The sequence below is a fragment of the Rhododendron vialii genome, chromosome 10a, assembly GCF_030253575.1.
Source record: "Rhododendron vialii isolate Sample 1 chromosome 10a, ASM3025357v1".
Taxonomy (NCBI): domain Eukaryota; kingdom Viridiplantae; phylum Streptophyta; class Magnoliopsida; order Ericales; family Ericaceae; genus Rhododendron; species Rhododendron vialii.
The window spans coordinates 35667766-35681694 of NC_080566.1; the positions used below are offsets into that span (position 1 = coordinate 35667766).

General features: G+C 40.1%; 2 protein-coding genes across 15 annotated transcripts; one reads left to right on the plus strand and one right to left on the minus strand.

Annotated features, from left to right (window-relative positions):
• The first annotated feature begins 688 nt into the window (after positions 1-688).
• Positions 689-5506, plus strand: LOC131302674 (protein GAMETE EXPRESSED 1-like). The gene is made up of 6 exons (XM_058329427.1): positions 689-1347; positions 2319-2906; positions 3400-3526; positions 3618-3804; positions 3888-4035; positions 4591-5506. Exons 1-6 carry the CDS (start codon positions 869-871, stop codon positions 4859-4861), a joined length of 1800 nt encoding a protein of 599 aa, XP_058185410.1. The 5' UTR covers positions 689-868; the 3' UTR covers positions 4862-5506.
• LOC131302673 (pentatricopeptide repeat-containing protein At3g14330) lies at positions 1194-13034 on the minus strand. Of its 14 annotated transcripts, none has more exons than XR_009191873.1 (5): positions 11032-13034; positions 5790-5900; positions 2450-2592; positions 2048-2114; positions 1625-1918 (listed from the first exon to the last, which is right to left on the minus strand). XR_009191873.1 is itself a non-coding variant. In XM_058329426.1 (2 exons), the coding sequence occupies exon 1, from the start codon at positions 13024-13026 to the stop codon at positions 11041-11043; it is 1986 nt and encodes a 661-aa protein (XP_058185409.1). In that variant the 5' UTR covers positions 13027-13034; the 3' UTR covers positions 1195-1332; positions 11032-11040. The 14 variants fall into 14 exon arrangements, 1 of the variants encoding a protein (XP_058185409.1); XR_009191872.1 differs by having other exon boundaries at positions 5790-6899; XR_009191870.1 differs by having other exon boundaries at positions 5790-9937.
• Positions 13035-13929: the final 895 nt, after the last annotated feature.

A 13929-nucleotide genomic window follows, 5' to 3' on the forward strand; every position in this document is an offset into this window, starting at 1 on the left:
TGGACCCGATTTTTGGGGTCTTCGGTTGGATGCTGAGAAAAATCGGGAGGAAGATTCAATGTAGAAGTCAATTATTACGCTTTAACTATTAAAAAAAATAGAAAAAAATTAATGGGTCTGGTACGAATCATATGAATCAGTATATGGAAAGATGAGCTTAACATTGATTTAATTTTTTTACAATGCTTGTCAAATCCATGAGCATTTATTTATTTTAAAGTTGTATTCAAGAGCCATAATCCATTAGAAACGTGTCACGTCTACGTCGTGCTAGTGCACAAAACCTTAAATTGATCCCTAAATGTATTCCTAAATATATTTGAGAAAAAGAATTCGGCCACCGCCGACTTTGTGAACCGGAGGTGAAATTATTCAATAGTCCGGGAATATCGTCACGTGATATTCCAGACCACTTTACAAACACACATTCGTGTGGAGTCTACCACTAAGCTTATTACCCCACAAGAACGCACGGTTGTAAAGCGATCCAGAGTACCACGAGGTGGTACTCCGGGATTATTGAATAATAACTGAAGTGCAAGTAACAGAAAGAATTTAGACACATTTTGAATGAAAAAGGAAAGTCGAATTAAATATTTTTCTTGCTCTCCAACTCTCTCTCTCTCTCTCTCTCTCTCTCTCTCTCTCTCTCTCTCTCTCTCTCTCCATATAATATACGTAAGTACTCCGATAAAATACATATATGTTACTTTCCAAAAAATATATACAAATGTTTCTTATATATATACACACACCCCTGACCCCTGCAGTTCTGCATTGAGAACAAACACAACACTGGAAGCATACTAATAACGCTTGATCTTGGACTTTAATACAGGTTTTTCGACGGCAAAAGAGAACAGTGAACATGGGTAATCGAAACAATTTTCTTTGTTTTCTGTTTACCGTTTTCTTGCTTTCACAAAGCAACCAGACAGGGAGTTGGTTGTTTTTTTCCAAAGAGACTCCACCCGAAAACCCATCGAAGAATTCAGAGATTTCGAGTGATGTGGTTGCTGACTTCTCAATGGAAACACTGGGGAACAGAAAGGGAGTACAGCTGGTCGAAAACGCAAAGAACAAGATGGCCGGATCGAACTCCTGCTGGCAAAACGCGTACCAGAATCTGTTTGCTGGGTGTTCGGAGATTCTAGCGGGTGAAGAGAAACGGTCTAGACTCGCTTGGCATCTCAGTGATTGCTTCCAGAAAGACTCCGGAAGGCCAGGTTTTCCTTACTGTGATGCGAAATCCAGCATGTTGAAGTGTTTGACGGAATTGGATGAGGATGCAAGGAAGGTGTATCTGGAGTTTTATCTTGAGACCAACTCCATCTGCCACCAGTTACAGTTAAGTACATATACAGCCATATTAATACATGCATGCATTCTTTTCTCTAAAAGATAGAAAATTCTACACAAGCTTATATATAAGGGGAGGGAGAAGGGGATCCACAGCGCGGGAATAAACCCCCACAGAAACATCACCTAGCACTTGCGAGATTCGAAACGTAGGCCTCCTTATTGGGAGAGCCTAGAAAATGCCAACTAGACTAGAGCCCCTCGTGTGTCTGTGTGTGTGCAAGAGCATATGCAGATTGGAAATTGGTTGAAGGGAACAATCTCAGAAAAAGTTGGAACTCCAGTAAAAATTATATGAATTTTGGTACACTTTGACATATTTCTAGAAGCTTTTGGTATTTGTCAACAAGCATTTTTCACCTTTAACCATATTAATGTTTTACATATAAGGGGCAAAATATGTATTAAAAAAATAAAAAAATAAAGAGTTAGAACCTCAATAAACAGTATACAGATGTCAATACCCTTCTACATTTTGTACACAATTTGCAAATTTTCCAGCATCATGATTGAAACTTAATTGCTGTCCAAAGGATTGTGGTTAGCGCTTTGGAAACACCTGTGAAGAAATTGCTAAAAAGTTAGAACTGCAATACATGTTTCACAAACTAGAGGTTGCAACCTTGCATTATTTTTCAACCTTATGTTTTTTTCGTCTATATTTACACATAAACTAGAGGCTGCACACCTTGCATAATTTTGCTAGAATTCCATCACTAAAACACCATGGCCATGACAGTGTGCTCCAAAAGTATCTGGGAAATGGCAAAAGTGGAAGCAATTAAGAGGGGATGACGAAAAACAAATAAATGAAAATTTGAAGTAGTTGCGGGTTATCTTGGCAAAAAGTACCACCTATCTATATGTTAGCATAGAACTTCACATGCAAATCCTAAAAATTCAACTTCACTACTTTGGTTACACGCACTGAGCAAGTTTTAGATTTCATGTTATTGTAGGACTGATGCATTTAAGCGCCAAACAGAGAGACTGGTGAATGAACTAAAGAAGTCTGCCCAGTTTGCCGAAGACAAGTTAGATATAATAGAAGAGAAAGCAGAGGAGTTGCTACACAGTTCAAACCACATACATGATTCTTTGGTTTCAATCGATGTTCAAACCCAACAAGTGTCCAAAATGACAAAGAATGTTGAAGATCATGTAAATGTTGTGCTGAAGCATGCTGAAGCAGTTTACGAGCAATCCAAGGAAATCGCAGGTTCTCAGTCGGAACTGCAAGAAAGCCAAGCACAAATGAAGAACAAGTTAGAAGAATCAATGGAAGTGTTGCATAAATCTTATGACAATGTGGTTCAAGAAATAAGTAGGTTGAAGAATGAAGCTGTTGAAATAGAGAAGAAGATTGGAAAAGTTGGGGACGCAATGGCTTCGAAAATGAACACTTTGCAAAGCAAAACCGATGATATTGGTAATCTAGCAGGGATTTCCTTGAATAAGCAAAAGCAACTTCTAGATGGGCAATCTGTGGCTCTTGATGGCCTCGAGTTTCTAACCAAATTTCAGTCGCAGGCACTAGAAGAGAGCAGGTAAATAAACAAGACAGCCTTATTAGCATAATTGTATTAAAGAGTGTTTGGCAAAGAGGATTTCCATCGATTAGGAGTTTTGGATTCTCTAGAATACATTTTCGGATACAGGAATGACTCCAAATATCTCTATATATTAGCAAGAATTCAAAAACTCCTCCGGGTGAACTTTTGGCTTTCATTATGAATTCTGCAGGGAAAAAACCACCTTGCCCCTAAGTTTCCTATTGAATTACCGTTTAGGACCACCATTAACACCCAACCCCACCCGACATCGCCCCAACAAACATATCAACTCTAGCACCACAAACCACCACCCCAACCAATGTCTGGGTTTTTTCCCCATTTTTACACATGGGGAACGGTATTTTGGTCAAATTCACATCCAACATCTATTTCTCTGTTTATACTTCCAATACTATTGCAGCCAGGATCTAAAATAACCTTACAAAACCTCTATTGAACACCCTCTTACTCATTCTTGTAATTGCAGGAGTACTTTGCAGCAATTAGCTGAACTTGGGAATAAACAACAAGACCAGCTTCTTCAAAGACAAGAACTACTACAGCAAACTCATGATCGTCTAGCCGAAAATTCAAAGACAATATTGGAATCTCAGGTTGGTGCACACTTTATGTAGTCTTTAAATCTGTGGATATCTTAAACCTTAAAATTTGTAATATGATTTTTGTTTCTATTTCTACTCACAGGAAGCTTTTGAGTCAAAGCAAGCAAGCATGTTTGTCGCTCTAGATAAGCTCTTTGCCTTGCACAATGCCATGCTGCTTGAAGCCCGATTAATTAAAGCTTTTGTATTCTACTTTATATCAATCTTCATACTCCACATGCTCACAAGTACAAAGCAAACCTATGTTGTGAGACCTAAGCTTTATATTGGTATGGCTTATCATCCTTTTAACATTTGTTATGGGTCTTCCAATGTTCTCGGAATTCAGATTATCGTTCATTTTTGTTTGCAGGGATTTCTATCACATGCTTGATTGAAGTTGCAATACTCCGGCATGCAACACTTAGTATTGAACAACAGACTTGGATTATAAGTCTGGTTAGATGGCTCTTTGTGCTGTTCGGATTATTCCTGTTTCTATATGCCATTTGGACATTCAGGTTTGTACACGCTTCAATCATGTTTACTTGGGGTCAATGCGTTTAGCAAGAGAATTGTAAAATGTGATGGAAAGAGGAAAAATTCACCTTCAAGTGTTTGATTAGGAAGAAAATTATAAGAAAATAAAAACTCATACACAACACATTCATGCATTCATGTTTCCTGCAAAAACCTCAACAAATTTTGATTTTTCCGAAAATGTTTATCTACCATTTGATTTCCCAACATACGATTTATCCCACATTTCCAGAAACTAATTGTATCTATCTAGCATGTTAATTTGGTTTACTTAAAGTTACTTTTGACAAATGAAACACAGATATCTTGTTACTTTCATGCTAATACAAAATCCAGAATGATTGTTTTTTTTTTTTAAATTTACCTGCAAATATATCATCCTAATCAAATGCATGTGTTTTTCCCTTTCTTTCACTCACTTTCTACCATTCAAACTTTCCATCATTTTACTACAAATTGGTAATCAAACAGACCCTTTGGGTTAAAGACTCTATCTATAGTTCTTACTCTAAAGCTATGGCTTGAATGTCGTGTAGGGACCTTGAGCTGGCAAATCACCACATGATATTGGAAATGTATAAGAACAACACGGATCCGGTTAAAGGAAAACGACTAAACACTGAATGCTCATGGGATAGTGATTGCGACAGTGACGTGAATTGGTCTTCATTTATTGACACTGAGATAAAAGAAGACATAGATAGTCTTGGAGACCCAGACTATATGCTTCCAGAAGAAGTCGTGGAGAACTCAATTGCAACTTCCTTAACAACAACAAAAACATACAATCTCCGTTGTCGCCGTTAGTAATCTAGCAGATACTTTCTTTCTTACAGCACTTTACATTTAACCTGCTTTTTGCTGCTTATTACTTACAACTGTATGCACAGATAGTTTGACGTTCATAACAGTATCACTATAAACAAACTTTTTCATTGTTATGAAAAGCCAGATTTTGCAAAATATTCCCACAACCAATTCTGTCAAAGAGAGAGGTCTAAACTTCGTTCACAACATTGTCCCTACCTCTATGACTGAAGCATGCAGATAATTCTAACACAAAGATCCCCAACAAGTGTTTTCAAATCGGGATACATATCATGTATCGTTATTTTCATTTTCGGACCGTATCGGGATATGTATCGCTTATGGAAGATACGTTAACAAGAAGCTAATACACAATTAAAAGTTAGTAGTGTTTTATATATGAAAAATACGTTTTAACCCACTTGGGTCTATCACATTGAGGCTTTCCAATGCCTTGGTTAAGGGAAGAGAAGAAGAGTCCTTATCTGATTTATGCAAAACATGACCGAAATATGTTATTTATTCTATTCAAGCCCTAATGGATTGAGTTTTGTTGTTCTTTCAATAGTTTCAATGACGCCATAATTAGATCAAACAATTTAGAACGTATCCTAACTCATAGTTACTTCTTGTTAAGGACATAACTCATTTTAATTACACAACTCTCAGCCCTCTTTGTAACCAATGCAATTATTCGAAATTTAAAACCTTTGCTTTGTACATGAATCTCACAATTCCAAACCGCTATGATGAAGTAGTAATGGTTTCTATGCTGTAAGAAACATGCAAAATCAATCAAACACGCAGAAGATAGGACATTTGAAAAGCCTAGGGTGGAGATAGCTTGAAAACAGAAAGAACTTGTAATGTACGATCCTAAACAAGAAGTACAATATCAGACAAAGGAAAAGGATAAAATGTAGAATACCTGGTGATATCACCAGTAATCCTTGCAAGGACAGCTCCCTTTTTTCAAAATGGCGGAAGTGTTTCATTTTCCTCAATACTTGGGACACAGTCTTCATCCAAGAGTGACAATCTGCACAAACATAAAAATTCTTCATGATCCTGAGTGATATTCCAGATCCCGAGTGAATGAGTCCAAACATGGCCGCAAGTAGCTCACTATGTCCGCAAATCCACGCCTTCTTAATTTCCTCATAAACATCATGCAGCACAACCCCATTATCCGGTTCATACCCAACGCCTCTCATAGCTTCCTTAAATTCACTCCACAACTTCTGATACTCCTCTGAACTACCAAGTTCAGGATCCCCACCAGCCACAAAAGTGTGGAACCTACTTTTTATTTCAATCCAGCTGCATCCAACCTCTTTCTTGATGCCATGCTTTTCCATCATCTCTCTCACCATCTTACACCCTCCCATAGTCCCGCATTTTCATAAATGTTCAACAACACCACGTAATTCTCTACATATTTTGGTTCAATCTCAAACAAAACCTTTGAAATAGTCTCTCTGCAAGACGAACGTCGACATAAATGTGGGATGAATTGAGTAATAAACACCATATGTGACTACTGGGCTTCTGATGCATGTTTTTCACTACTCCCAGTGCCTCCTTGAGTCTCCCTGCCCTACCTAGTACATCTACCAAACAAGCATAATGCTCTACACTCGGTGTCGGTGATATTCCAAATTCGATTCACATTCTGTGAAACAATGTCTCTCCGTCTTTTGTGAGCCCCATGTAGCTGCAACCTGATACAAAGGCATCAAACGTGACCGTATTAAGGCTGAATCCAGAACCAAGCATCTCATTAAACAACTTCAATCCGTCTTCCATACGTCTGGCGATTGCATATTGTAAAGCACAGCATTCCACGACCTCAAATCCCTCCTTCCCATCCCATCAAATATTCTCCTAGCGTAGTCCACAACTCCACATTTCGCATACATGTCCATAAGCAAACTTACCGCAAACATATTCGGTCTGACGACCGACTTCACCATTTGATGTTGGGCATGTATCTCTCTTCCACCAGAGAGTGCATTTATTCAAGCACAGACGGGTGACACTGCAGTCAAAAGTAAACCCATCAAATCCCACTCCCTCTCCCTGCCTCCTCCTAAAAGCATCAAAAGGCTCAAACAGCTGACCCTCTCCCAGCAAACCCAGAAATCAACGAATACCAAGAAACAATATCTCGTTCAGGCATCTCGTCGAACACCTGAACTAGTGAACTACGTCCTCAAAACACCCACATTCCGAGTACAACCTAAGAAGCCCATTGTACACAAACTGATCCGGTCCTTCCTCACTCTTAACAACCTGAGCATGAACCCCTTTCCCAACCCGAACAATAAACAATTCACCACACAACTTGAGCTCAACCGAGAACAAAAAATAACCCGGTTGCAAAAACCTCAACATATCCAGGTAAAGAGACAGAGCATCCTTCAAATACCCATTTCGCAAGTACCCAATCGCCATCGACGCCTAAACAGACTCGGGAATCATTTCGATCCTGCCATTGTAAAAAAGGAGGCGGGCCAGGTTGATTTGATTGCAAACAGAATAGAGGGTAATGAGCTTGGATTTCGACGAGGAGTTCTTGAGGAGGTTGTGGTGGGCGCCCTTTCACTCTTGCGAGCGAAGGAGTTGATCGTGGAGTCTTTTGCCATGGTGTACGGATTTCTTGGCGATGCAGGCTTGGAGGAGGTTTCATAGGCGAGGAGGTTTCGATGGGTTATTAGGGAGTGCAATTTTGTTCACCATCCTTAAAAGAGGGTGAACATTACACTCCCTCTTATTGGTTGAAATGGTGTACGTCCAAACCATGCAATACACTTTTTGGTAAGCATGACATCACTTTGTGGTGGGATCCACATCATTTCAACTAATAAGGGGGTTAATGTTTACCCTCTTAAGTGGAGGGTGAACTAAACTCAACTAGTTATTGGGTGGGATACGATGAGTTGAAGGGCCTCGTCTAGTTCACCTGATACAGTGATGAATTTGACGGTTCAGTAGAGGGGTTTGTGGGTGTGGGGTGTGGGTGTTGTGTTAGTTGGGACAGGTATGGTAGTTGAGGTGGGAATGGACATATTCCACTTCTATATTTTCTAGAGATGAGAAACGCTCTCGTTGCTCGGCTCGTCAAGGCTCGACTCAGCTAGCTTAATAATCGAGCCGAGCTTGAGTCTTAGGCTCATTTAATAAATGACCTGAGTTCAACCCTCAAAAGCTAAGCTCGGCTCGTATAAAGAGGCTCGTTAGACAAATTGGACAAACTCGGCTTGTTAAGGGCTTGGCTCATTTACAAGCGAGCCGAGCTCGAGTATTGGGCTCATTTAGTAAACGAGCAGAGTTTGAATACTATAAAGCTCGGCTTGGCTCGTTTGCACCCTTAATGAGAAGTCTCGATTATTCTATTATTTTGACAGTCAGGGGTGTGTGGACTATCTTACACGCACCTCGACTATTCCTCTCTCCGGTCAGGTCAAAGGCAAGCCATCCATACTAGGACTAGTTAGATTCACAAAAGATAGATTTCTATCTTGCAGCATATTTGTGTGTGCTTTCACATGACACTCTAGAATTGTCCAGTGGTGTCATTACTCTCACTCTATCGCATATTTGAGTGAGCTTCACGTACTTTGTGGTTGAAATGACGGAAATGTGTGGTGAAGAGAGAAGTTCCGGTGGCACCTTCCTTTTTATTAGTGGCTCTTTCACCTTGCACACCATTGGACCAATGTTTAATACCAACAAACTGTAAGGACACGTTTGATTGCCAGACACAATGGTGGGGTGTTACTAATTCCGGCATTAATAGGTGATGTACTAAATAATAAGCCAAGTCCTTGTCTCAGTATTACTTTTGGACAATCTAGTCCGTTGTTTGATTTCTTAGACAAGAAAAATGACTGAATTATCAATGGACCATAAAATTCCTTAGTATGGCCATCATTTTCTATGCTGCCATTAATGATATTCATTGTTTGATAGCAAGACAAGTCATAGGAGCTTGAAAATATTGGGACATTAGCTTCACCGATAATTCATGTTTTGCAATTCTACAATACTAGAAACAACATTCCAAGTATTATTCAACGTTTTCTTGAGAGAAAATCGAACATGACATAGAATTGAAGCACTAAATTTACTTGGCGATATCATGGGTCCAAACAAGGCTTCCGGCGGCGATGTTGTAAAGGCTGGTAGGCATTAGTGGTCCGAGACTTGTTCCTCCTTCAGTCACAATAAAAGAGAGAGAGAGAGAGAGAGAGAGAGAGAGAGAGAGAGAGAGAGAGAGAGAGAGAGACAGACAGACAGACAGAGAGAGAGAGAGAGAGAGAAACAGGGGGAAGGTGTTTCCAGCAGTGTATTTTGAAGTTTGAATGAGCAGGATCCACTGGATGGCTTGGAGTGCCACATCCATTTCTGGGATTGAGATTCCAGGAGCCTAGAATTACTAATACCCTTAATAACAACCAGCCATTGTTGCAGCCCGAACCAATGAACCCAGGCCGGACAAGTTTATATTTACCCGACAACATGCCATTACAAAGTCCACTATTTTGGATCAGGTCAGACTTTTGCTCAAAAACGAAAATAGCACATTGCCAAAAAAGGAAAAAAAGAAAAAAGAATTACAATGGGGGATATGGGAGTCAGATCAGGTCACATTTGCATCCTGTGTGTTTGAATGCTCTAAACAGTAGATACCAAAAGGAGAGGAAAGATTAATAGTAAACCAGCATTTAAACAGTTCGTTTTCATCTTCCCATTTTACCTGCAGTAATATACATATTCTATCTGTCACAACACTAACGTCTTTGCCTCCAAAATTTCTACAACTCTCTTCTCAAAAAGAATAGCCCTCTGTCCCTATGCTTAGAATTATTTTCCAGAAAAGGAAAAGAATCGTCTAAATAATGTGAAGCATATAAGCATGAGGGCACCGCCTCACTTCAATAGCTAGCTTGTGGGATTTGAGTTTCCCAAGACAACGTAACAGACCGATCACTCTTTGGAGCCGAGGATGATTTTACTCCGCAGAATGGGTCAGCCAATATACGAGAGGGATTGTGACATGCACCCCCAAAACGACTGTCAACAGTCACATGACTCACATCAGCCAGAGAAAAAGTTAGGGTTGGCATGTAGCCGCATGGGCAGGTCCAGAACCGCACACAAGTATCTCGTTTAAAAAACCGTAACAATAGCACATAAACATAGTTAAAAGGGTGGTCACCAAGGGTAGATAGTGGGCCAATTCGCCTATAAATACCAGAGGAGCGCAGAACACAATCCATCTGGGAAAAGTCATAACCAGAGCAGTGTAAGGTAATTTTACAGTTTGATTACTGCTATTGTGATTTCTTCTTGCCCACAGTTTGCCTTTGAATGGAAATCGATTTGACCTTGGAGGACATTTTTCAGACGTCAACACTAGCCGGAGTGTCACTAACGGTCTTCTGTCTTGCAGAGAGCATAGGTTAATAAGGAAAGTCATCATCCTCCAACCAGTAACTTAAAGAGTAATTTGTTGGAAAGTAAACTTGATTTTAGGAACATGCATGTAGTTAAAGAGACTAGTTAGTAGTTACAGTATTCATGTATGTAGATGAAGGGTCATGAATGTAGAGGCTCATGAACTTGGCTAGGTTCATATCACTAGGAGGCTACAAATACCTTTGTAATCGAGTGATAAGTGTGTGAGAGTGAGTAGAAACAGTGAGGTTGAGTTGAGTGGATGAACTACAAAGAAGTAGTCAAGTGTGCTAAAGATTGTTGAGGTATTTTATCACAAGTTGTATGTTATCTCCTCCCTCATGTCTCTCCTACTTGTTCAAGTGTGTATTTGGTCCATCACGAATTTCCAACATAATCCTCGCCAACAGAGGAGTCCTAAACCCGGCCTACACAGTACCACCATTGTAATCATTGAAAATTCTATCCCTTTGCTTTGAGCTCAACTCTCACAATTCTAAATGTCTATGATAAAGTACTGGCGGTTTCTATGGTAATCATTTTCATCTTAAGAAAACATGGATACTCAATCACAAAGGCAGAAGATAGGATATTTGAAAAGCCTGGGATGGAGATAGCTCTTGAATAGGAAGAACTTGTAATGCTCAATCATAGAGAAGAAGTATAATAGCAGATGAAAGGAAAAAAAAAAAAGACGAATGATAGTTTACCTGCTATAATCACCAGTAATCATTGCAAGAGCAGCTCCCTTTTTCAAAATGGTGGAAGTGTTTTGTGTCCCTCAACACTATCACTCTTCTAGTAACTTGGGACAGAGCCTTCATCCAAGAGTGACAATCTGCACACACACGAAGATTATTTGTGATCCTAAGTGGTATTCCAGATCTAGTGTGAATGAGTCCAAACATGGCCGCAAGTCGCTCACTATGTCCACAAACCCATCCCTTCTTAATTTCCTCACTAACATCATGCAGCACAACTCTAGTATCCGGTTTATATCCAACTCCTCTCATAGCTTCCATCAACTCACTCCACAACTTTTGATACTTCTCTGAATTACGAAGTTCAATACCCCCCCCAGCCACAAAAGTGTGTAACCTATTTTTTATCTCAATCCAACTGCATCCAACCTCTTTCTTGACGCCACGCTTTTCCATCATCTCTCTCACAATCTTAACACCCTCCCACAGTCCCGCATTTGCATAAATGTTCGATAACATCACGTAATTAACAGGATATTTTGGTTCAATCTCAAACAAAACCTTTGCAATAGCCTCTGCAAGAGGAACGTTACCATAAAGGCGGCAAGAATTGAGCAACGAACCCCATATGCTACCACTGGGCTTCTTTCCCATGCTTTTCACTACTTTCAGTGCCTCCTTGAGCCTCCCTGCTCTACCTAACATATCTACCAAACAAGCATAATGCTCTGCACTTGGTGAGATTCCAAATTCCGTGCGCATCCTGTGAAACAATTTCAGGCCCTCTTGCGTGAGCCCCGTATGACTGCAGCCTGATAGTAACGCAATAAACGTGACCGTATCTGGGCTGAATCCAGAATCAACCATCTTATCAAACAACTTCAATCCTTCTTCCATACGCCTGGCAATGGCATACCCATTAAGCACAGTATTCCACGACGTCAAATCTCTCCTCTCCATTCCATCAAATATCCTCCTAGCGTAATCCACCACTCCGCATTTCGCATACATGTCCATCAGCGAGTTCAACACAAACATATCCGGCCTGGTGACCGATTTTGCCATTTGGGCATGTATCTCTTTCCCGCTGCAAAGTGCATTTATTTGAGCACAGACGGGCAACACTGCAGTCAAACTAACCCAATTAAACCCCACTCCCTCTCCTTGCATCCTCCTAAAAGCATCAAAAGCCTCAAACAGCTGACCTCTCCCTGCAAACCCAGAAACCAACGAATTCCAAGAAACAATATTTCGTTCAGGCATTTCGGCAAACACCCGGACTACGTCCTCAAAACACCCACATTCCAAGTACAACCTAAGAAGAGCATTGTACACAACCTGATCCGACTCATCCTTACACTTAACAATTTGGGCATGTACAGCTCTACCAACCTGAAAATCACCCAACTCAGCGCACGACTTGAGAGCCGCCGAGAACGCGAAATTACCCGGCTGCACGAACCTCCTTAACATGTCCACATAAAGAGACAGGGCATCTTTCGAACACCCGTTTCGCGAGTAACCGATTGCCATCGCCACCCACACCGACTCGGGAGCGGTTCTGACGAGGGCGGAGTCGAAAACGCTGCGGGCCAGGTCGATCCGGCCGCAGACGGAGTAGAGTGTGATGAGCTTGGTTTTCAAGGCGGGTTTTTCCAGAAGGCTTTGCTGAGTACCACCACGACCCTTTTTTCCTTTTGTTGAGTGGCGGAGAAGGAGGTGGTTCTGGAGCCTCTGGCCGTGGTGTAAGGATTTTCTGGAGATGCAGGCGTGGAGAAGGGCGTCGTAGGTTTGGAGAGGGAGAGGGGTTAGCGGGTGGGACTCGATGAGGTGAAGGGCCTCGTCTAGCTTGCCTGAGAGGGAGAGGGATTTGAGGGTTGAAGGAAGTGATGAGGGTTTTGTGTTGGTGGGAAGAACGGTTATGGTAGTTGAGGCAGGAATGGAGGGAGTTGCCATGTCTTTCTGTCTTAGATAGGAGAGGTTATCTTGTCTTGGTAGAGTCATAGGGAGCCAATGAGGAAGAAAGACCTCTGTATGCCCAATATTGCCCATTCATTTTTCAATTTTTTTTTTACGAACAAGTGTAAAACTTATTTTTCTCCTTTGTTTGTTCGTTTTTTTTTTAACTTTTTGCAAATTCCCGTGATATTTTTTGGATTGTTATCCATCTCGACGAGATAAGTCTTAAAAAAATAAAATTACTGTAATTCATTAAAGATGAAAAAAGTATCAAACAACTGTCTTATTTGTCTAAAATTGTCTTATTTGAATTTTTTTCAACATCGGTCTATATTCTAGTGCTTTTTTGATTCGTCTCGTCGAAACAAATGATTAACCAAAAAATTACGATGAAAAACTAAACAAAAAATCACGAAAAATAAAAATAAACGAAATAAGTTTCAGACTTTAAGTTTACAAGAACGCTGCAAAATATTGTCCATTCTTTTTTCTTTGTTTTTGGAAAACCTGCTTTACCCATTTGATTTGATGCAGCCTACTATTTCTCACTCCTCGGAATGTTTTGGTTTTACTTCCAAAACAAATTTCTCCCAAATTTTTAACTGTTTCATCGTCTATATTTTTTGAAATATCCAAAATTATAACTTTTTCCCAAAAAAAAATCTCCCGAATTTGGTTTATTGGTGACAAAGATGCATCCTAATTGAGTTGGTAAAATAGGTAATAAGATCTTGTTTGGTGATCAAGGGCAGAACTAGGAATTAATTCTGCCCTGAGTTAACCCAAATTTTATATATACAAATAAAAAAGAGGCAAACTTATACGGAGTACAAAATAGTAAATGTTCAAAAATAAACAAAATAAAAGTACAAAACACGTACACTATTGAAGTTGTACCCTACAATGTTTCAGAGAGTAAAAATCATTTTTATTGTCGAATCTGAGTGG